We start from the raw sequence: 25970 nt of genomic DNA on the forward strand, positions 1-25970 counted from the left end.
GGTCTGCAGCTTCTGCCAAGTGATGTCAGAGCAGTGCATCTCATTGCGGCGCCATATTTAGAGTGGCAAGCAACGCTGAATTTTATTTAGTGATGTTACAGGGGCTAAAAATGATGCAGTGTCATGGATCATGAGGATCCTGCCTCAAGTCTGTGAAAACCAGGGGAAATAATATTTTTTTGCAGTTGATTTATTTTTCAGTGTATTACTGTGTATTTATCTATGGAAGTAAAAACTAGAATGTCAAGCGATTCAAATATTTACATCGCGATTAATCACATGATTGTCCATAGTTAATCGTGATTATTTGCAAATTAATCGCATATTTTTTATCTGTTCAAAATGTACTTTAAAGGGAGATTTGTCAAGTAATACTCTTAACAATATCAATTTGAGTGGGCAAATATGCTTGCTTTATGCAAATGTATGTATAGATGTATTATTGGAAATCAATTACCAACACAAAATGATGACAAATGTTGTCGAGAAACCCTCATGCTTAAATCATAACATGGCAAACTAAAAACCAACAGGCAACAGGCGGTGAGTCGTGTCAATGCCCCTGATTTGCATAAAGTAGTCTAGAAATCAACTTTATGCAAATGAGGAGTGGCCAACGTGACGCCCCGTCTCTCGAATCGCGCCGCCACGCTACCAGAATGCATTGCACGGATGTTTACATAGACAATGAATGGGAAGCGTGGGAAGGATGGAAGTTGAGGACATGTACCATAAAACCGGCCTCCTGGGGGAAAGTCCTGTGTTTTTTGACCCGTCTATCCACCTCGACCTCCTCCCTACGCGATCTTTGTTGCTCTTTATACTATGTTGCCTGACTTCCTCATAGTTTGAAGCATGGGGCCACTGACCAAGCTGCCGTAATTGATGACTTAGGACTGAGAACGGTCTCAATATGCCGATGAATAGACCAATAGTTAGGTCAGTGTTTGCAAAATATTCAAATGGCGATGAGATACATACACGTTGTCTGAAGTGTAGCTGTCAATAGGAAAAGTCAAAAAGTCAGTCAGGTGGTGAGATCTTGGCGACAAGTTATTCTGCACTGACAGATGACATTTCTGTGAGGTTGCATCTGGAGTACTCTGGCGCTGAGGCAAAGCTGGCCTTTCACTCTGTCTGCCTAACTAGTATTCATCAGCAAACCTCACACACACACAACACACACACACACACACACACACACACACATAAAACATGTAAATGGCAGCTGGCTATGTGTGTGCAATGTCCCCTCTCTTTATCGTATTGTTTCCGTGTTTTTTTAGATGCTGTAGTCATCACTTTCCAGCAAAGTCCTTGCAAGTTGTTTAATGACATGAAAATTAATTATTGGTCCTTGTTTTCTTCTCATCTTACTGTCTTCCTTTCTTCCTAAAACGGAGAGCTAGTCTGGGGTAATGGTCGACAACCAAACAGTAGCCAGAGTCTATAAGCTTGTTCAGCAGGATATACTGTCTTTCTCTCTTTTCCTTCCTTTTAGTTCCTTCTCTCATTTCCTCCTCTCTCCTTTCCTTCCTTTGTTGCCTCATTGCACAGGCTGAACATGTGACAGCTCACTGTCAGTGAGGCCACCCTATTCAAATGAGGGCTGGCCTCGACTGCATGTATCTCTGCCTTCATTTTGGGTTCAGACGTACAGCAGCAGGCACGCATGGAGGCACAAGGTGGCAAAGGGATTCTCCCCAAGTGATTCATTTGAACTATTCCTCTCTTTGAAATGGCATCACAGAGGCCTTGCATGATTAATGTCGCCGCGCTTATATACACTGTTCTACGCAGAGTGCCAGCTGAATATTTGAAAACCAGGAGCTTTCCACAATGCCTGTGGGCAGGTCTGGGGATATTGTGGTTTGATTGGCAATCAGCTTGCTATTCAACCTTTCCAATTGTCCATGTAATGTCATGCACTCAGGTGAACACACCCACCGTCTAACAGAGTGGCACTGCATTTTGACAACAGTGTGCAAACAGGCTAATTAATAGATATCAATACAGTGTTGTAAGTGTGTGAATGTAAAATTAGGGTAAAAGTAGTTCACACAGCCGAGCCAAGGATCTCATTTCTGAAAATATTCTTGATTTTATACATTGTTCCATGATCTTTTTAAAGTTTGCTTTATATTTGTTTATAAGAACCTAAATGATGTGTACTTGTGTACCTTTCATAAATAAAATCAAAGGGCTCGAATCAGTGGTTAATAAACAGACTCCCATTGAAATGATTGTTTAGTTAAACAAACAGCCCTTTCCTTTGTTAATACTGAAGCCAAATGAAGCTGCATCAAAACACAAATAATACATTTCCCATTCATTGTCATGGAGCAGGTCTGCTCTATGTGCTTTTATAGTTTTTTGTAAACTTAAACAGAATTTTCCAAATGTTTAATAATGTGAATTTTCCCATTAAATATTATACATCGAAACTGAGATAGAATTCGACAAAATATAAGCAAATTTAAGGTTATACTTATGGCACCTCTACAAGTCATCAGCTTGCTGTACTGATCACATTACACAACTGTCTTATAATGGGATATCTTTTTTTTTTAAGTTATTTTTTTGGGGGGCATTTTCCATTTTTATTGAGAGGACAGTGGATAGAGTCTTGGAAAGGGGGGAGAGAGAGAGTGGATGCGGAAAGGGCCACAGGCCGGATTCGAACCCGGGCCGCCGCGGTCAGGACCAAGCCTTGTTACATGGGCGCCCGCTCTACCGACTGAGCTAACCCTATTTTTAGGGAGGATATGTGGAATGATAAACAGCAGTTTATTATGAAGAACTGAGCCTCCAAGAAGTAGTCCTACTCGAGGGCTGCATTTATTAAATTATCCAGTGTTTTCCCTTATTTTGTGACTGACCAACATAGCCCCGACTGTCCCACATTATCCTCTAGTGGAGTGCCTTCTTGTTGACTCCACGCTGAGACTCTGATGCTTCACTTTGCACCTTTTACCTCCGAGACTAAACAACAAGATCCATCCAGTGAGAGCAATGGGAACTTTTCTAATTATTGCCGCAATTATAATCATGCTTGTGTCGCAGCAATGCCTCTCTGGACTCGGTGGTCCCGTCGCTCGCTGGATGGGCACACAGAGGGAAAAATGCTAATCAACATCCGGCCTCATCAACTTATTGGTGACTGGGGTACAGCAAAAGAGCCTCTTCACTCCTTTCAAGGGTGGATGTAATCAGAAGCAGCATCTATCCATATTTCCTTCCTAGGGGAAAGGGGAAAGTACAGAGCTCTGCAAACATACGCGCAGTAACTCCCCAGCATGGGGATACCATTTGGATTATAATTGGATTTAAGAAGTGAAGCCCTATGTGTTCATCAAATAGTATGCTTGTATGATTGTCAATCATTTAGATTTCCTTGGTATTTTCTCTAAATCTCTAAGTTCTCTCTGTGTGAATCCACTTGTCGACGTCGAGGGAATCCAGTTTGCCAACTCAAAATAGCACGCATCATACACATCATACAGGAAAGTGGCCAACATTCAGCTATACACATACATTAAACACACAAAGGTGCACTTTCCTACCTCTTCCCATTGGTGGATGTAGCGAATGAGTCTAGAGAGGCGCAGGAGTCGCAGCAAGCTGAGGATCTTTGTGAAGCGGACAATCCGCAAGGCGCGCGCCGTCTTGTAGAAATCTGAGTCGATGCGCGTCTCCACGATGAGGAAGATGTAGTCCACAGGGATGGAGGAGATGAAGTCCACCACAAACCAACTCCGCAAGTACTTGATCTTGATCTGTTGCGGATCCAAGATGATCTCCGTGTTGTCCTCCTTGACAATACCCGTCCTGAAGTTGAGGACCAGGTCCATGAGGAAGAAGGTGTCGGAGACCACATTGAACACGATCCAGGGGGGCGTGTGCTCGTCCTTGAAGAACGTGATGCCCACGGGGATGATGATGAGGTTGCCCACCATCAGCAGCAGCATGGTCAAGTCCCAGTAAAACCTTATGGAACAGAGAAAATGTAGAAAGACAGAGATGGGATGGTGAAAGAGAGTCAGAACATAATGAAATACTCTAGCGAACTATTAGCTGCATCCTGCCAAGTTAGAGGGTAACATTAATCTGCTGTGAGATTTCAAAACTCATTCCACATGGACTGCTTGATGTATGATATACAAACTGTATGTTTGCATCGAGCAGTAGAGCAAAACACATTCCAAAGGACATTTGCCATTTTTTTTTTTATAAAATATGACCGGAACTATACAAAGCACCTTGTTTAAAGCATACACTACTGATGTCTTTTATAGTCATCCAACAAATTGAAAATAATAGAAATATAATCTATATTCTATAACTCACACTCTTAGACTAATCACACAAAAGACTTTCAACAATACATTAATAAGACAGAATTCATTTGTAAATGTTAACAGAGCAATGTCTTATTATTGTGACATTTATGTCTAACATCTATAGTATAGGTTTTTTTCACAGAAGACATTTCACAGTAGGAAAAGTGTTAAAAATAAATGATGTATGATTTTATGTATGATGTGGTATTATGTATTTTTATTTTTTCTTAAAAAATCTAACCAGGCACAAGGTTTGCAAATTAGCTACGGCTAGAAGTCCTAGAAGTCCTATATACATTGCATCGGATGCACTTTAAGTGTAACGATGCTTGCATGTATTGTCCCTGTCAAATAAATAAATAAATTAACAATTGTCCTGGTATTGTTCATCAAGGTTCAACGTTAATGCATTTCTAATCTACTTGCCCAAAGTCAATTTTTACTTGCCACGATACAAGTTGTTTTATTTATTAGCGGTCATCAAATAAAAACAACGACTAAAGTTAATTGTCATGTTTAATCTTCGTACTTGTTTATTGAGAAGGAAGTGAGAGCTACTTCCATCATCAGCTCTGGAAAAAACAATGTGTTTTGCGTGGCATTATACTAGCCCTGGGCAATCGGGCAAACCTTATTGTTGAGCCAAGGCATGCTGGCTCATTGTCATGGTTTACTGAGACAACTGAATAGTACAGAGTCATTAATGATAGTAGTAATACCTGTGCTTTTCTTATTGTGACAAGTTAAATGTCTGCTGTTAAAAAAGTCTATTAGATGTAATAAAGTTATATGTTCACTTGTGATGTATTCCTGTGATAATCATAAACTTACTTTTCGCTTGTTCTGTTATAATAAGGCACCAATTATTTATACTGTTATATGTGGCATACTGAGATCATATACATGTTTATTTATTTGTGTTCGCTAGTTACTGTCATGTGTATCAAGAACACAAGCAAATTAATTGAACTTAAATTCCTTGTAATTACATTCACATTGTTCTGCTGTTAAAGTTTTTGAATTACTTTACACTAGTACATTTTCCTTGATGAGGATCAATAAATATGAATCCTATCTCATCTTTTCAGAGAGACTTTTTAGAAAATGGCCTAACCGCAAAATACCGACCCAAATACACACTGCAACAATGCAAAAGTATCTATCTAACCACAGACTTACTGTACGAGCAGCCAGTGCTGGGACCCACTCTGTGACTCATCACAAACCTATTTTAACCTTAGGTACCTTTGGGCGTTGTGCATGTGTGGTGGAAGCGAGCGTATACACACAGGGTGTAGTGTAATAACCTATAGATGTGTAACCTCCCCACCATGCCAGACGGCAGCTTGCCATGAAAGCTATTTGTGTTTGTACTGTAAATCACAACTTAAAGGTCAATGAGGGTTAACTGTTAATTACAAATCGTACTGTGACCTCGTCCGTCTTCCAGGCCCGAGAGTTTGGATATAAATTGCACTCTCTGCTGGCTTGGTAATTGAATTCAGATTGGCTCTTTTGTGTTAAAGGTGATATATCTTGGATACTCCATAGATCGCACCACGGGGGGGTTCTGCATGGTGGACTGGCCCAGTGAGCTTGGATGATTTACCCACCCACCTTTAACTGGGCCACAAAGATTTGTCTCTGCGCAAAACCAATTTCGAGGACAGGGCCATAAGACACAAGGAAGAAAGGATACTACATACATAACCAGGGTAGGATATTCATTTTACTGCAAGCTAGCAAGTCTACAGCAAGTAATTACTGCTCTTTCACTTCCTTGTTGCAGCTGATGTCTATTGATTTCATGGTTGATTCACAGTGTGTTGACAAAAATAACTCTTTTACAATGAACTGCTGCTCTACAGGATGACACAACCTGATTCAAAAAGTCCTCTGGCAAACACTGTATCATGTCAAGTTGAGTAAAAATAACCTGGCATATACCAGCCAGGTGTCTTCCATTTCTTTCATCATGAGATTTTCTTGAGATTCTTGTGTTTTTTCTTTGCTTCCCTGCGTTGGCTTTGTTGGATGATGTACAGTTCATCACTTTATTGATCATTATTTAGATCTAAAATGGCCTTTTCTCTTCAAAGTCCTTTGAGACATGCTTGTGATGAAGCACAACAACTTCAATTAGGTTTACCTTTATACTCTACCTTCATATTCCCATTGATGCTACTACAATCACTGCTTTTGCCCTGTTGCTATAAAAGAAACGTTATCATTTAAATGTTCTATTTTCTTTCTGTGAGCATGACTAAACACCATTACTGATGCATTATGGACGCAAAACAAAAGACTTCAATGATGGCCAGCACTGTATTCTGCACGTTACTGTTTGTCATGGTTGCATTTGGATAGAAAAGGTCTCATTGCCTCTAACAGATATATCTGTACACAGACTTTACATCACTTTGAATATATAATTACTGTAAAATACTGCAAACGGGCTGCTATGTAGCCAACGCTTGAGTACTGTAACGTGCTCAGGTTACAGTTTACAAGAGCAGCCCACACTTACACATGCATACATGAATATACAGTATACACAGACACACAGCTCAGTTTCATGCCTATTGCACACACAGAAACATACACACACACACACACTGAGGAGACGGTGACAGTAATTGGAATTCTTCAAAGTAAGAGGGTATCTACTGTTCAAGCTTGTTGTCAAGTGGAGTTATATTTAGACAGACCTTGCCACCACTGTGTTTGCTCATGTGAAAGCCCAACAGGACAAGAAAAACTTCAAAGGAAGAAACGCAAACGTAGGTAATGACATTTGTTCTTCATATTGCTATGTTTCCTAATACTATAAATGATAGATAATACACTGTGCATTTGTTGAATCCCCCAAGCTACACAGCTTACTAATAGGATGTAAGTGTGTTCCCAGCACTTGACAGCGATAATTCAGCAATGAATTAAGATTCTATGTTTCTTTGAGTAACAGATGCAAATCATTGCCTTTGTTTTGCTATTGTGATGACTCAACTGCCAACCCAGTCGCCAGAAAAATGTTGGCACTGTACATTTCTGCAACACAATATATTGAATGTCATTGTTTGTGAACCAAAAACACATTTCATAAATATGTTTCATATCAGCCTTGTAGCACACTTTCAGAAATGTACAACATCACACATGGTTAATGTTGTGAAATGATTGGTTAGGTTTAAACAACAAAACAACAGCCGCCATGAGTGGATTTTCTTACGTAACGTTACAAAACAAGCGTAACAACGTTACATAACAAGCGTCAACGTTTACTTTTGGTTTCACACGGGACACGAACTGTGGTCTCCTGGGTGAAAGTCCTGTGTTTGTTGGACCCGTCCACCACCCGCGTGGTCTCGCTTCCTATACTCGTAATTACACCACAGAACTTTCAATAACTTGCTCTGCGTGTCGCTCGCTGTATTACGTCACTTGCTGTGACCGAATGCAAAAATGTCCACATTCAACGTTTCCGTGGTTTGCAGAAATGTACAATGCCAACATTTGTTTCCTGGTGACTGGGCTGCAACCACATATACTACTTATTTTCACATTTAAAGCACAATGTCTGTTTTTGCATTTCTGCAGCTTCTTTTCTATAAAATACTATCACAAATAGCGACCATTTTCAGAAGCATACCATAGAATTCAAGATAGTAGACTGTGTTTTCATTATTTCAGTAACGGTAAGTTAACAAAGATTACCACACAAAACTGATGAAACATTGACAAATAAAGGTATATGTAATGCTTCTAAAACATTATCTGGGATACCTTGGTTAAAACGGCTAAATTATTTTTAAAGAACACAGGTTTTGTCCTTTAAGATACTATTTAAAAACAGAAAGTGATATTCCATGATTGGCACATGCATGCATGTACAAACGTTACAATAACATAACTGACTAGACAAGACTAAAAGTCTACAGCAGTGATAATCAACTTGCGGCACGTGCCCGGTGGCCCGCTGACCATTTTCTAATCCACAATGAAAATAAAATGTTTTGTTTTCACTTTTAATGTAAATAAGGTATCAGAGTGCATAAAAAGCATCAAAATAGACAAATAGAGTTTCTTTATCATAAAAAAAAGTGCCAGGGGAGGATAAGCTCTGAATGTCCTCAAATCCTAGAAATTATTAACGGGCCCTTGGCGTCCTGTCATTTAGCAAAAGTGTCCCCCAGGCAAAGCAAGGTGAGTATCCCCGGTCTACAGCCACATTTGTGGTTCTGTAAGGCTACTAGCAGTGCTTCAAGCTAAATACTAATGTCAGCATGCTTACCATGCCTACAATGAAAATGCTCAACATGTTCCTGTTGAGCAGGTACATTTACCACGTTCACTACCTTAGTTTAGCATGTTTGCATGATAACATTTGCTAATTAACACTAAACACTAAGTACGGCTGAGGCTGATGGGGATGTCATTCATTTTACAGCTATTTGGTCGTAAACCAAAGCACTGGAGAAACGGACTTTGACCTGACGATGCAGACAAACCGACACTGCGATCCCAAGAGCCACGCCACTAGCCTGGCTCATAAAAATAAATGCACTGAGTTCAACAACTTGGTTTCGTTCAGCACCAGAAAAGAACAAAACGAGCCATAGAGGTGGGGCCTGACAAAGATATCTGCCTTCAGTAAGATGATGCTGTATGAATGAACGAGTGAAGAAACAGAATGAAATAAATAGAAAAAGTAGTGCCAGAGGAGAGCTTCTTAACATCTTTGCAGAAAGAATACAATACAGAATGCTGTTTGAGACCTCTGGACATCACTCTGGCAGAACTCAGCTACTGCTACCTGTTTGACCAAGCCTCACTTCTTATAGGATGGTGGGGATTGGTGAGATTAACAACAGCAGCTGCTGTATGCTAACTGTGAAAATGTAACATTCTAAATATGAAGGGAAATGCAAAACGTTCCTACACGAAAAAGAGAAAAACAAATCAGAGCTTTTTGTGGTACCACAAAGACATCCTTAGTCAGATAGAGTTTGAGGGAAACCCTTAAATATTGCGACTGACCTACTACAATGTTTTGGGATAAGGAAATCGCTCGGTATGCAGAATTTCAAAGAGTTGTGCAGGAATCCTTGTGGTTCTAAGTGTTTTTATGTGTAGACTGTGGTTTTATATTCATGTGTGTGTATGTGTGTGTGTATGTGTATGTGTGTGTGCATGCATGTGTAGAGTAAATGCTCAGGATTTCTCCTCTTCACTCTTGTGGTTGCCTCCTAATGGAGGTCAGGCCACCTAAACATAGCAGGGATCCATTTACTGTGTTTTATTATTCACTGGGACCCTGACATAGAAGAACATTGTTCTATAAATACAGTTGGGCGAGTGCGGGATGTTAGGCGGACATTTCAAAGGCATTAAACAATCCCATATCTCTGTGTGTATGCCAAATCACTGACTCACGCTGTGTGGTGGTATACCACCTGTCTTGAAATAAAATGAAAGCAAAATTCAGCGACAGAGCAGTGGCGATGTGAAGGTGATATTCCCAGGTGTTAGGGGAGGGAAAAACATCTCATTTGTAATAGTTTTATTAGATAAGTACGCAATATGTACGCAATATGTACGCAATATGCACGTAACTGTATAGTAAAAAGTCCAGTTCATGTTTATTAAAGCTATGACAGAAAGTAAATACTTATTTTATGAATGACAAATAATGAGAAAAAAGGTGGAAACGGCTGATGCGGCTGCCATTTTTTTCTACATGAATCAATACTTTACGCTTGCATTTGGTTGTAAACACAAAGCGCAAAATAGACGTGACAAAGTGCTTTGTAAAAAACAAAATAAAACACATGATAACATAAAAAAGATATAAAAAACAATCTATGGAAAAACTTAGCCAGAGCTAGTGTGTGTGCTCGTACAATTATGTAACCACCGGGGAACATCAGAGCTGTCAGCAAGACAAGGAAGTTGACTAAAAAAAACTTAGAAAAATGAGGCCCAGCAGAGCAGAGAAACATTGAGAATAACAAGCAGCAGAATAGCTCACACATAACTTGTTGTGGTGCTGAGAGTTCAATGTACTGATGAAGGGAGCCCTGACATTTTGCTGTCTGTAGGGACAGAGCCATAGCCCACTCTGCTCTCCGGTGGGGTGACCAGGGACAACAGGAACATGTTGTCACCCTCAGAGTGCATCTGACTACACGATAAGCCTCTCTCATTCTCCTCACCCTGCCAGCCAGGCTACCTGAAAGGGACTGTGGGAGCCACCACTAACAGCCCAAGATGGACACACACCATACCTTTCAGGTTAGCCTATATTTAAATTGAGGGGGCACGGGGGATACAATAATAGGGTATATACACTGATCAGCCATAACATTAAGACCACTGACAGGTGAAGTGAATAACATTGACTACCTTGTTACAATGGCACCTGGCAGAGGGTGGGATATATTACACAGCAAGTGAACATTTTGTCCTTGAAGTTGATGTGTTGGAAGCAGAAAAAATGGGCAAGCGTAAGGATGTGAGCGACTTTGACAAGGGCCAAATTGTGATGGCTAGACGACTGGGTCAGAGCATCTCCAAAACTGCAGCTCTTGTGGGATGTTCTCGTCTGCAGTGGTCAGGACCTACCAAAAGTGGTCCAAGGAAAGAAAACCGGTGAACCGGCGACAGGGTCAGACCCAAGGCTCATTGATGCAGGTGGGGAGCGAAGGCTGGCCCGTGTTGTCCGATCCAATAGAAGAGCTACTGTAGCTCAAATTGCTGAAAAAAGTTAATGTCTGTTCCGATATAAAAGGTGTTAGAACACACAGTGCATCGCAGTTTGTTGCTTATGGGGCTGCGTAGTCGCAGACCGGTCAGGGTGCCCATGCTGACCTGTGTCCACCGCCAAAAGCGCCTACAATGGGCACGTGAACATCGGAACTGGACCACGGAGCAATGGAAGAAGGTGGCCTGGTCTGATGAATCACGTTTTCTTTTACATCATGTGGATGGCAACGAGTTCGAGGTGTTGACTTGGGCCTCCAAATTCTCCAGATCTCAATCCAATCTAGCATCTGTGGGATGTGCTGGAAAAACAAGTCCGATCCATGGAGGCCCCTCCTCGCAACTTACAGGACTTAAAGGATCTGCTACTGACGGCTTGGTGCCAGATACCACAGCGTACCTTCAGAGGTCTGGTGGAGTCCATGCCTCGACGGGTCGGGGCTGTTTTGGCGGCAAAAGAGGGACCTACTCAATATTAGGCAGGTGGTCATAATGTTATGGCTGATCGGTGTATAGACCAGCATATACAGGGCATATAGAGTGGGTATATGTTTGTATTTGTGCATGCTTGCATGTGTGTGTGCACTTGGTCACATTTCCCTTGTAGAGACGTCTATGTGTTGGCTGCCATGCTGGGAGAGTGACGGCATAGCATGCAAGCAGATCATCTGTCATGTCAGGTACAAGTGGCAGACAGCATTTAACAGTGCCTCCCTTTATTCTGCGCCACACTGACTGAATGGGAACAGCAGAAGAACAGTGAGTGCTCCCAGACTGCACTTCCACGAGGGCACCAGCCAACACTGTGTGTGCACTGTAAATGTGATTTGGGCTGATTAAATGATTGGAATTTATCTGTTTTTTGCACGAGAAAGCCATTTCCCTTTAGAATAATTCATTTGTGTGTGTGTGTGTCTCTTTTTTTGTCTAACAGCTGACTGTGTGGAACAGGGTTGAATGAGTAAGGTGACTTTGGGGGTCTTGAAGTAGAGATGTTGATACACCAGCATTTTAGGTTTGTGCAAATTTCATGACTAAGAAACAATATTAAAGGTCATTCATGTCACGATCTGGGTAGGACTGTCTAATCTCAGCTTGTGTGTCTTTATTTATGTGTCAGTGTCTAAATGTGTGTTATGCCAGCACAGCCAAGTCTCACGGCAAAGCGTGTGTGATGGACCCACCTGTACACCGGAAGAAAGCGTGTCAGTGTCACATGTTGCCTCACCGAGACGTGAATATTACACGCCTGCATGGAGGTGCAGTGTTTGTTAGTGACGGTTGTCACGTGACGTTAAATGTTAAATAGTTAATGGGCTTGCATTTATATAGCGCCTTTCTAGTTTTCCGACCACTCAAAGCGCTCTACACTACATGTCAGCATTCACCCATTCACACACACACACACACACACACACATCCTTCAGGGGCAATTTGGGGTCAAGTAACTTGCTCAAGGACACTGCGAAATGTGGACAGGAGGTGCCGGGGATCTGTGTGTGTTTTACTTAGTTTACATATTTATTTTAAGCCGAACCATGACGTTTTCCCTTAACCTAAGTGTTTTTCTTGCCTAAACCTAAGTCAGTAGCTTTGTTGCCCCCTGCTGGTACTGCACTTTAATGCAGGTGTGTAATATTCACGTCTCTGCGAGGCAAAACATGACACTGACACGTTATCCTCTGGTGGACAGGCCGGTCTATTACATGCTTTGGCGTGATATTGGGTTGGCCGGTACAGTCAAGTTTTTCTAGACAGAAATCTGTAAAAAACATTGTGTTTTGATTAGGCGCCTAAATTTTGAAAGTTTAGAGTGCATAAGGGCTTAGAACATTATGATAGAAGTATATGATGGCCATTCCCACGCTCTATTATGTCTCAAAAGTTGCAGCAATTTGTGTGTTGATATCATTTGTTATACAGATTTGGTGCAAAATGTAACCAGTTCTGTTCACATGATAAAAAATGATCTATAATCTCTCCAAAATACTATATTAAGACACCAAGACCTTGAGGTACACCATAGAAAAAGTCATGCTGTGATTTTGGTATCAAAAACATTTGACATTTGGAGATTTCTGCAAAAATTGAAATTTTTGGCGATTGGATGGCGAGCACTTCTGTTCTGGAAACTACTCAGAAACCCCCTTAAGGTCAGTATACCTAGGAAAGCCATATGTCCTCTGAATGCGCTAGGTCTCTAGTTTGTGGTTGGTTGTAGTTTCACAAGCCTGTGATTATCCTAGAGGTCACAACAGGTCATTTTATACAGTGAGCTCAAGGTTATAAAAAATGGTCTCACTATATGAAAAGGCTACTAGGGGACTAACATCATCACACATGAATACAATTGGGCTCATTGGATCTAAAAGAGTCTCTGCTTTCCAGTCATACACAATTTATGCAATTCTAAGACTGTCTAGGGACCCCAGTATGCAGTAATATTCAAACACACCATTTTTAGAATAGGCAAAAATAACACATTTATACTACATTCAAAAAAACTGCATGGTTTTTAGCCCTAAACTGCATATGATTATCATAAAGTGGGCATGTCTGTAAAGGGGTGACTCATGGGTACCCATTTTCATTCAGATATTTAGAGGTGAGAGGTCAAGAGGCCCTTCACAAGCTAGCATGACATGGTTGGTACTTAAGGATGCATGGATTTGATTTTACTAACTTATTGTTCACTTTACTGTCTGGAGCTAACTTCTGAAATAGCTGGATTTTGAGCTTCAAATAGCTGTTGCAGCACCAATTTAAATTGCAGTTAAACTTAAAAGATAACTGACAGAGCAACAGCCTCATTAAGTCCATTGCCATTTTTGAATGAATAAATGAGGAGGGTTCAATGGAAATTAAGCATGAAAGACTCTTGTGAGAAAGAAAAAAAACACACTTAATTTTACATAAGCTACACTCAGCCAGAGGAAGAGGTAATCTATGAAAAAGCCTGTCACACTTAACGGGAGAACAACATCTGTAACAGCAAAAAAAACGGCTCTGTATTACCCATAAAAGAGCAACCCATTGGTTTACACAAGACAGTTGGCACACAAAGCAAGATTTAAGTGTCTAGGAGAAGAAGAAAAAAATCAGGTTAAAAAGGGTTAATCCTATTTTTGTTGTCACCCGCTCCAATGAACTGTCATAACGGCACTGTCTTTGCCAAGCACAGCCAGCAGGCACACTGCAAGCACATCACTGACACTGGGGCTGTGCAGTTGCAGGTGGCTATATTTAGGTGAGGCACGCTGTTTTATCAAACCAAGGCAGATTTCATCAGAGGAAGAGGCAAATCTCCCCAACCTTAGGCTACGAGAAAACAGAGGGATTTACTAAATACCTACAGAGGGGAGAGGCAAAATCAACTGAAAGGAGTCAACCTTACCTAACACTGCTTAAAGAGATCCAGAAATAAGATTACAAGTAGTTCTATAGTAGGACATGAAGGGAAAGGGTACAGCGTGTGATTTTTCATTCACCTCTAAAGCTCCGTCTAGGACTGTTATTCAACACAGCCAAGAGAAAGACAATGCTAAAGGCAATGTCACATCTGCTGCAAAAGAACATTTTCTAATAGATAGAGGTCTGACCCCTTAAAGGTAAGCACTGACAAATGTGAAAGAAGGAGGCGCGCAACCACCAACATTCAAAACACAAGAGTGGAGCCTGAGATCACTCGGAAATTGATCGACAGGTCTTTTGAATCAGAGTAACACTGAATCAAAGTTGTTAGCATTAACATCAGTAATTATTATAAACACAGCAGGGAAAGCAGCCTGTATTGATCATAATTATCATTTATGATCAACTGGCAAACAGAACGCAGGTTCTTTCGTCTAGAGTTCAAACTCTATGTCGGAGAATGGCATTTCACACGCATATGGTCAGAAAAAAATTTTTATTTGAAAAAAAAGTCCTCACTTCCCTCTTTTCTTCCACAAAATTACAAATTTACGATACTATTTTATATTTACTTATGTTTATATTTAAGTCCTATAATTTAACTGTACTATTTTATGCCTTAGATTATCATTTTTGCTTTTACTTTTGTGATTTCCCCTTTTATATATACATATTTCATGAGCATTGATGAAGGAACCTGAGACCAAAGATTTTCATTGCCAATGACTGCAAATAAAGGACCTTAAACCTCTGTCTGTCTGTCTGTGGGTCTCTTAGTGTTTGGTGCATTATATTGCTCATAATATGATGCCACCACAATATGTACAGTATGATCACTGTACATTTGGCTTTGGATTTAAAATGATCTAAAACCTACAGAGGTGTTATTGCTACAACTCTTCTCATTTGATCACAGGGTGTATTTACAACAAAAAAAAACACGGCACTTTCCTTTAATGATGATTCTCTATTACTTGTTTGAAGGGACCATTTAAACCATTCAGTGGCGTAATGATCACTGAATTGCTTGTTTCTTTCCACTTCATCTCCATTCAAAATCCGAGATGTGGGCAACAATTCAGAGGTCCGGAGCCAAGCTAACCATCTCAGGGAAACTCTAAATGCCACAGTGTCGGTCCCAAGACTCTAAAGAATATGCCCCAGATCCACTCATTGAAATAAATCCAGCCTAAACTTGCTGTGATGTTTGAATAGCTCAGAAGTGTGCACTTAAGAGCTCTGACTAAATCATGAAATCACCAAAGCCACTTTTACAAACTGACCAGATGTAATCAGAGAGTCCACTGAGAAGAATGCTCTGAGAAGTAGCCAAGTCTGTCCCCTTTTCATACCAATGGGATTTTTTTTCCTGGAGAGGCTGTGACTGGCGCCACTAGTGGCTTCTCAGTGTCCCTGTCCTTGTCTCTGCAGCCCCGCATAGTCCTTCACAGCTTCCCGGAGCGCAACCTGCTACCTTTCTGCTCAGAGGTACTAAAACTGTACACAGGTAATGTCTGCGGTCAGCAAATAAATATGCCCCCTGTGGGGAAAAAATAGAGACAGTGAGCTGTATTGTAGAAGACACAGAGAGGACACAAAGCCAGTTCCATCAGTATGCACTTATCCTATAGCATGTGCCAGTATCTGCACTCAAGCTTTGAGGACTGTCATACTGCCACTAATTGCATCTGTGTTTTATCATGATGCCTTGTTATCTCCCACAAGGTCCTTAGGGTCATGTCAAAGGAGTCCTCTGTCAGCCAGCCACATAGTGTGACAGAAAAAACGCTGGCCAGTGCCTCCCAACTGAACACAAAAACCCCTCCCCCCGCCGCCGCCAGCCCGCTGCTCTGTTGAATAGGAGAGAGCCAGAGAACGAGATAGGCTTTCTCTTAACATAGATGAAGTGCGAAGATAATGTAATGCCTATAATACCAGGAGCTAGTGGTCACACTGTACACCATCACCTCATGCCCTTGCTCTGGGCTGCACCAGTACGGGGCCATTATCTTCACCACTTCAGGTGCTGCAATCAGCAAATGTAGCAGCCACAATGAAAGCCTTTTTCTATCCATCTCCAAAACGGTGATCCGAGGTCAAAGGGGTGGCAAGGAGAGAAGGGACACGAAAAAAAGAAGAAATACGGGAGAGTATGTAAGGGTAGAGAAAATGTGGAAACAGTGAGAGAAAATGAGACACTGTGTGACATATTAGGACAAAAGGACAGGGACAACCAAGAGAGGAAGTGTACGAGGAGAGATCCATGTCAGTGTGGTCTTCTGGAGATATAGGTGTCATCGCTTTTCTTTCCACACTGTTGTTTTGAGCAACATTACACAAAAGTAGAGAGGTGAATGAAACCAAAATTAATACAGCTTAAAAGCTGATGGAAAAGCCGTGCAAAGGACACACTCGGAGCATGAAATCAAATCAAATCGGAGAGGAGATGCAGTTTAGCTGATTTTTGCTGGTCTGCGTGAGTAAGCAGAAGCTGAGGCTTATCTGACTGTTAAACCAAACAGGGCAGGATTTATCATGTTTATTTGTTAGCTCTATAATTTCTCGATTGTACATGCTAAACAGGGTCACGGGTGGATTTATACACACCGGCTTTGCTGCTGTCCCCCTATTCAATCAAACACTGGGTAACTTGGTACAACCACAACTGGTGTGGGGGAAAAATAGGACATGCTATGGAGATGATACTGAAGATAAATCAGGAGTCCCTCCTTATAGCAGAGGGGAGAGAACAAGCTGTCTCTCACTACTGCATGTCTCATAATCCAACCATTTGTCTGAGTCTTCTAGACACCCAGCATGTGGCAGGGCCAGGCCAAACACATTGATCCAAGGAAGCATTTCTTGTGAATCACGCCAGCCACACACAGGGTTTTTTATTCAGCGCACTGGACTCTGGTCCTCTCTGAGTGGAAACCCCACTGTTCCCAAAGTGCTTTAGCCTTCTATACATTCTCACAGAGTACACCTGGAGAGGTCGTCTAAGGAAATGCCATCCTCCTGCCATGTCTGTTCTGCACAGATGGCTGGAGAGAGAGAGAGAGTGATATTAGCAATGGAATAAGCTAAGAAAAACAGAAAGATGATGGAGACGCAGGAGAATGAAATCTGATGACAGTCTTGGCACAATGCTATCTCTGTTAAATGACACATGGTCGTCCACCTGAGTCACCTGCAGTTGGAACTGATTATTGTTTCTGGCACATTCTGCTAATTGGCTCTGAATGTAATAGAACTTGTCTGTGAAGCCGACTTTTTACCGGTGAGTGTTTAACATTCAATTTAAAGTAATTTTTAATACAGTGTTTCTCATATAGTGTCCACCCCCTGGATCAGTTTGACATCTTGGCCATTTCCTATCTAGGCTGATAGGAAAAAAAGCAATCCAATTTCAGAGAGACAGGGGGTGTGAGAATCCACCTGGGACACAGGCAGAGCTGAAAAGGTCAACATGTGTGTACTAGATATAGCTGAATCTGTGCAAGGAGGAATGGACAGGCTGGGGCGGCAGAGGTCAACACAAAAGGAAGTTGAGATTTGGTTAAACTATGCATAAAAACATAGGGTATTTTTTTGAGAATTTTTCTCCAGCTTAAAGCTGCAGTGTGTTGAATTGGAGAAAATATGATTAAAAAAAGTTATTTTTATAAAACGGTCACTATATCCTGACAGTAGTGCATGAGACAGGTAATCTGAAAGAAATCATGTGCCTCTGTGTCCTCTGGTGTCCTCTGGTGCTTCTAATGGCATCTGCAAGATTTCACAGACTGGAGGAAAACAACCAATCAGAGCCGAGCTGGAGCCTGCCGTCTATGAGCAATTGTCAATCACTCGCAAACTCCGACCAAACAGTAAAACTAGGCAGCGCTGATCAAATATGATTCAATATTCTGTTACTGTAATGCCTATTTCTCGCCTCAAATGTTTTCAGAAACATCTTGTAGTGTACTGTTTAGCTGTAAAATGAGAAAGTTTGTGATCCGGCAGCCATGTTGAGATCAGTTGAGGAAATACCAAGCACCGCCCACCAGCCGGAGCACAGCCAATAGGAACGCTCAATAGAAACGCTCTGTCTGAAATGACCTGTGATTGGCCAAAGTCTCCTGTCACGGGCTAGAATTTTTAAAGCCTGAAAACAGAGCCATGAGGAGGTGCATACGTCTAGTTATCTCTCAGAACACTTGAATTACAATATGCTGAAAGGTTATTATGGAATCTTTGCCCAATGATGTCAAAAACATTCTGCCTACTGAGGGTTTAAGGATGAATCAGGGTCAAAATATAGCTTGCAATTAATACCTGAGTTTATATTCACCTGCATGTGGTGCAAAATGACGGACTTTCTTTCATATATCGGACCATTTTGTGTCTCAGGTGAAAAACAGTGGTGTAGTGCCTTATAATGTGAGTGTTTTGGACCCTTGTAAGCAAATCTCACCCATCTGGCTCCTAACTAGGCATGAACAGAAACCAAGAAAGTAGTTGCAAACATTATTTCACCCATGTTTGTGTTTGACTAGCATGTCTGGACACTGACTGCAAGACATCAGAGAGAAATCGATAGCACGCAGGAGGTATTTTAACCCGAGCAATCTTAATTATTCATTCCAACCATGCTGACAGTTACCGTAAAATACAGCATGCTTTGCTTGCTTGATTGCTGGAAACCAAGTGATTTCTTCTTTTCAAAGTTTTCAACATTTTTTTTATGTGCAATAAATTCTTCAGTCATCACACATGGGTTAGTAAAAGCGATAATACCAGAGATAATATGCTTTAGTCTGGTTATCAGTTAGGTGATGATGCAGAAGGCTGAATCACTGCAGTAATCAAAGTAAAGAATGCCCTCTTGGGTATCATTGGAAGATTACACCTACATAATCTGTGTTGATGTTGATTGCTTTTCGAACAGCGCTGATTACATGTCAAATGTCAGATTGACATTAAAACTAAATATGTAAAATGAGATTTATAATCAGAGCCACTATTTTGATGGGGAATAACGGTTACAGGCCAAAAGAAGAAGCATACAGTAAGGCATCAAATTCAGTAGGGGTGTAAGAAAATACCGATACACTTGAGTATTGTGATACTGTATTGATTTTCAAAAACACTACTGTTTTTTTAGTATTAGTGTAATAAATATATGTATGACTGTTTACACTTTTTTATTTATTGCAATATATCGCAATTAGGGGTGGGAAAAAAAAATCTATACAGCACAGTATCATAATATTTTGCCTGTCAATATTGTATCGATACACCGACGTCAAGTATTGATCTTTTATTATAAACTCTTAACCTCTTAACACTCCGACGTCCCACCAGAGGTTGCAGCAGGCTCATTCTTAAAGCTAGAGTAAAGATACTGGTAGATATCATGTGAAACTAGAAAACTGAAGGAATCAATTGGAACCAACCGCTTGGAGCCAACCAGTCGTGTTAGAATGCAAAATAATGCTGAAAAGTTACACTAAATTTTGGGGCCAGAAGCAGAATGTATGAACAGGAATACAGAAAGGTCAACAGAGATCACTCTAATGTCGCACACAAGGCACTTCAAACGTGACTTGACTATAAGGTGATCATTTATAAATAAATACACATTTTCTCCATCAACCACCCTGAAATGTTGATGTAAGTATAACTGACATATTTACCTTTGGTCAGTGGAACAATAATCACATCTGTCCAGTAGGCAAGAGAAATAAATTTGATGTGTTAAAAGAGGAAAGCTCTTGTCTGACTAGTGTTGTGTATCCACCTGGAGAGATTATAAATTGATGTTGCAGTGCAGAGGATGGCGGTGCGGGAAGGACACACCACATTACATTTGTCAGGTGACCAAAATACATCAAGCATACCAGCTGGGTGACGGCACTTAACAGAAAATGCTTTCTGGCAGGCTTTCCCATTTTCAAAATGTATATGATGTCCAATCAATCAATATAATCTCACCTCGAGATTACCATCACTTTGCCAAGGTTAAACTCAGCTCTCTGCCTAATACGTAAAGCTGAATTAAATGACATATCAGGAGGGTGGAAAAAACACTGACATGCAAAAAAAAAAGGGGGAAAAAAAGGCCATTCTCTTACAGTTGTGATCTCGTGTCCTGATTTCACACTCCCACACGAGTGTGCCTGGCGAGGTCACACGGTACCGTTCAATCATTCTGCCACTATGACAGGCAACCTTCCACCCGCCGACCACGCACATCCCTGGGCTCCCTCCATTAAATAAATTGTGTTGTAATAATCTCTTGGCTCCTAATATTCGTGGATGAGCACAGCAGCCTATTTTGATTACCCCACTTTCAGGCCTAGCCAGAACCATCGGTAATCCCCATGTTTTACCCTCACTAAATTAAAAGGAGGAATTATTTAATGGAGACCGAAAGGAATAGACTGTCATTCATCCTATGTAGTGTCTTTTTTCCCCACCTTCCCATGTAGATTAGCACTACAGTACAGTGAAGAAATGGTCCGTGAGTGCGCATGCCAACACTCTACAGCCTAGACTCATGCATTTTGTATTTGATCTGATCTTGTATGGATCCTGCAATCATCACCATTAAGACTTGCTGCACTGACAAACTGTAAAAAAAATGGTTTAAACACGGTTCTGAATGTCCAAGCTTTACATTCCTCTACTGCATCTCCAGCACCTCACCTTGACCTTTGTGTAACTCTCACCCAGACTATGACTCCTGCCGCCGCCACAAGAAGGGGGAATCACCCTCGCTGCAGCCGCGTATGTTTCTCCATCTCATTTTTCAATAAATCCACCGATGGCGAGCAAGAGGCCCCGCGAGACCCAAACAAATCAATAGCGAAACATACTCTCAGATCAACTGTAATCAACCTGACTGAAAGAGAGAATGCTGTTATTAAATCTGATCCCATACGCTCACAAACATAATACACATGGGCACACGGGTACCCATGTGCACACTCCGGTACAGTAAGAGTACTGTAACAAAAAGCCTGTAGCTGTTGGTGGCTGCTAATGCTTGATAAGGGCTGTAAAGCTAAGGAGCACAATTTGTGCAGTATTCAAATATCGCAAAATTCACCAAGGGAATAATAACTCTGGGATTTATTTCCCCAAGGTTCCCCACAAAAGTCTAAGTACAGTAGCACAGCTATCATTCTCTCTTTATTCTTATCAAGTACACTGAGCTTTTCTTTACCAAGTCTTTGCGTACATGCAACTTTGCTACAGTATCGTGAGAAGCTTTCCAGAAAAGGTTTTTCTATTTGGGCTAATGGAGGACATAACAAATGCTATGACTCACTGTAGCAAGAGAATGAAACATCAAATCAGAAACTGGTTATATTAATAGGTAAAAGCTTTCAGGAACGCAGTGCACATTTTCATTTAGTCAACACTTTGCCTAAAAGTTATTTCCCTTCAACTATATCACAGCCTTAATGTGCACATCAGCGACTACATCTGCTCTACTTTTCTTTAATGTATTCTCTGCAAAAAAAATAAAAAATAAAATAACAAAAGTTGTAAGATGTCTTTTCAGAGGATTTATTTTTGCCACTGTCTAGGTAAGTGTCTTCTGGGAAACCGAACTGGATGTGTGGGAGGAATAAAAGGCTGTTTAAAAAGTGGACTTTGCAGAGGGGATGGAAGGATTCACCCGACTGTTGCAAAGGGATTTAACTGATTGACAGAAACTGCAGGACAGCTGACGCCCCCTCTGTGATAGTGTTGGCGACGCGGCTCTAAAAGGAAAAATGGGAGATTAATAGAGCCTTCAGTGCTAAAAAAAAGTTCTAATGTGCGACACCTTCTTTTCTATCTCTCCAGGGAAATGTGGAAGACTTTCCAACAGATGTGTCCTCTGGGCTCTGAATCACAAGATAATTAAAAGGCACTTGACGATCAGAGGGCTGCATTCTAATATTGCGCCGCATCGTTTGTCTAGAACTCGGCACAATGCCGCTGCATTGATAGAATCCACTGAAAAGGGCTCTATGCAAACAGGTAAGGGAAAAAAACATCACCTGGTTTTCATCATGCACAGATGGAGGATCCATCGTGTGAGAAGGGTATCATTTTGTCAATCAAGCACTGAAATATTCTATTATCTTCAAATGGGGCAATACATGACTTTATCAATCTCTATTTAGCAGAGGAAGGCTGATGGGATGTTTTACAAACTATCGTTAGCGGTGGAACAGGGCTCCGATAGAGGCCGATGGCTGTGCAGCCTCCAACAGTCACGCAGGGACGTACATCGTCGCTTTACATGGAGGCTTCAAATTAAAAGTCAACCGTATATATATATACTGTATATAACAACACTATCAGCTCTTTGTCCATGATAAGACAAGCAGACAGGGAGGAAAAAAATAAATAATTCAACTGCTCCTTTTGCGTTCTCTCTTCCAAATAATCCAGCCCGTAACCATCCATTCATGAAATGAAATTGCACACTTTAGGATCCTCCTTACCCCGGGAATAAGCACCAACATTAATGGTTTGTAAGAGTGGCATTTAACAATGTAAAGGGACACGCAACAGAAGTAATCCTGGCCAGTCATACTGTAAGCCACAGAACGGCATCGCCCATTGCAAATAAATAGAACATATTCCAACGATGTAATCCACCAAATCACATTTCAGGATATTCTCTTACTAATGGTTGAATTCAGAGCGACAAAAAAAATGATTTATTACAATCGGTGTATACAAAAGTAGCCGACTAGGCTTCTGCAGAAGTAAAGTAGATATCGGCCGATTATCAGCTTTTTCCTACTCAAAACTATTGTTATTATATCAACATTTAAAACTACTATTTACTACCACAGACATTAAGTCACGTTTTTATGGCGGTAACAAGCATGTAGCAGAGCAGAAGCCTCCAGTGAGGAGCAGGGCAGACGGGGCAGTAATCTCAACACCATTCAATCATACAACAATCCTTTCAAACCCCCACAGATATTTGGTCAGCATGAGCTGAAGGACAGTAATAATCGTCCTTATTTAAAAGGCTCCATATGAATCAGTCATTTCATAGGAACGCTTGTTTTTCCCGTTAAGTGACCACATCTGCTCACTGGGAGATGCTTGTTCAGAATCGAAGGAGAGATGTTCAGCTTTGGATCTGGAAATGAGGCTGCAGATTGGATTATGATGCCATTTTTAATCCGTCCTTTTCCCTTTTGCAAGATATTGCTCCTCCCTTGCTTCTTAGCGTTATACAATACTTGACAAGAGGAGATTTTTGCTGAATTCCGGCGCAGTGATGACTAGTGATTCCTTGTGACACTCTAATTTGAGTTTATGGTGCCAAAGCTTTGATGCAGACATGGGAATAAAACTTTTAGTCACAGAGACCCTTCTCTTCTCTGGGCCCATTAAAAGGTCCCCCTCATCTCCTTGTGAGCTTTAATTACAGTCATCTTGTCCTGTCTCTGATCCTGATTTTGGAGGAAGTAGGCGTCCGAATATCACGTTTCTCCTTCAGTTCATTAAAAATAAAGTACTGACTGTAACTCATCTAAACGTGTTGTGTTAACTCACTGACATGATGTACTATGTGTCTCCATCTCACATGGAGATGGGTTTCAAATGTTATTTGGAGCATTTTAATACTGATAAAAAGGTATCATACATGTTGGGCCGTTATCCTTTGATCTGTTTGTGAATTAAGAAGACTGTATGCTTTGTCTTTTTCATGTTAGTCACAGAAAAATGTACAAGAATGTTTTCCCATACGGAGTTAGCCAATCCTCAATACTTCTACTCTCCAGACTGAGTGCCACATCTGTGGTTTTAATTGTAGTGCTGAGTGATTGAACCACAAGCAAACTGCTCTCAGATGAGCAAAATGTTTAATTATGGTAATATACAGTATCCACCCTCAGACCCCGAACAAGTGGGTGGCTAACCTAATTTTTTAGAGCACTTCTCTCTCAGCACATTTTCATTTATCTATTTATTTTGGTGCATCTCACTGAGAGGGTCACAGGACCATCTATTCCACTGAGTGCAGTGTGGAGCCCCTGTTTCAGCATCTTGCTCAAAGACACTTCAAAACTGATGACTGGCGCCAAATCTCTGACCTTTTCGGTATCAGGACAGTCTCCCCGAGCCCCAAATCACCCTTCCTCATGACATTTAACACAGTGAGTAAGAGAGCAGAGGGGGTCAGAGGAAACACAACCAGCTGGGAGGAGCATAACAAAAAATGGCAAAGCTGTCTAAAACATGTTTCCCTTCCTGATGATGACCTGTCTAAACTGTGGGTTTGGAAATAGGAATAATAATCGGTGTAGTGTTTTAGTATCTGCAAACAGTTCCCGAACAACATTATGCTGGAGATGCCTGGGACAGGCTTGCCCTTGTTTACAGGTTTTGCCTGAGCAGACACTGGCAACAATCACCTGAGTCAGGTTGTAGCTGAATCAAAATAAGGTGAGCTGAAATGTGATGTTACAAAAACAGCCTTTTCCTTGAATTTACAAAAAATCCTATCTTTTTACATATGTATGTACATCTATATCTCTCACATACTCACAAACAGTTCAATTAAAAAATACTTTTCATGACAGCTGAAGACAGATGACACGGATGAGTCAATCTTAAATATAAAATTCAACAGAACACATCCAGCGACGTAAGCCACCACAGTGTGTTCGTCCCTTCTCTCAGGATAAACAGGCAGATAAAATGTGTCGGTTTTCTATTCTAGGAAGAGTCTTATTTAGCCTTTTTCCACTGACACCCCGGGCCTGTACGCAACTCGCACTACAACTCACATGTCTCTCACAAAGTCAGACATCTTGTTCTCGAGGTAGAAAAACACACTTCTGTGGTAAGTGAGTTTCTAGATCACATACCATTACGCCATCACAGCCAATCAAAAACACCAGGCAGGCTGGACAGCATTCAATGTCACGGACAAGGAGAAATACAGTATGTGTAACGGTGACGATGTTGCTCCATACAATTTTACAACACAGACGTCTCTGCATGATTTAAATGATTAGGTGCATATGTGGACTACATGTAAATGCCGAGGCTCACACAACTTGTGACAAAACCATTTTATCTATATTATTAAACCAGAGGAAAATGTATTCAATTAAAATGAAAGTTAAGGTTCATTACCTACTTAATAATACACACCATGAAGTAGTCAAAATGTGTGTATTTTTCCCCCAAATTTGATTGAATTGGATAGGTTTAAGGAAGCAACTATATGAGCACTTTTCAATCAAAACCATATCATTATATGAGGCCCATCTAATAATACCAAGATCATATACACAACTGTGTGTACTACAGTATTGTGTACAGTAGTTCAAGCCACAGTATTACTGTTTTGGCAATAAATAAGTACACAAACAGCACTTCTTAGAAAAGATTCATCAGAGATGCTCAAAAAAAGCCCTTATGCATTCATATGCATTTAATTTCACC

At 40.9% G+C, this 25970-nt stretch overlaps 1 protein-coding gene across 2 annotated transcripts in view; it reads right to left on the bottom strand.

The window, feature by feature from the left end:
• The window catches only part of hcn4 (hyperpolarization activated cyclic nucleotide-gated potassium channel 4), a 75153-nt gene that overhangs the window by 43987 nt on the left and 5196 nt on the right, over positions 1 to 25970 (bottom strand). For both annotated transcript variants that reach the window (XM_074610733.1, XM_074610725.1), the window contains exon 2: positions 3564 to 3987. In XM_074610733.1, coding sequence (XP_074466834.1) covers positions 3564 to 3968 — 405 coding nt within the window. In that variant the 5' untranslated portion in view covers positions 3969 to 3987. The remainder of the gene's footprint in view (positions 1 to 3563; positions 3988 to 25970) is intronic.

The sequence above is a fragment of the Sebastes fasciatus genome, chromosome 2 (assembly GCF_043250625.1).
Source record: "Sebastes fasciatus isolate fSebFas1 chromosome 2, fSebFas1.pri, whole genome shotgun sequence".
NCBI lineage: Eukaryota > Metazoa > Chordata > Actinopteri > Perciformes > Sebastidae > Sebastes > Sebastes fasciatus.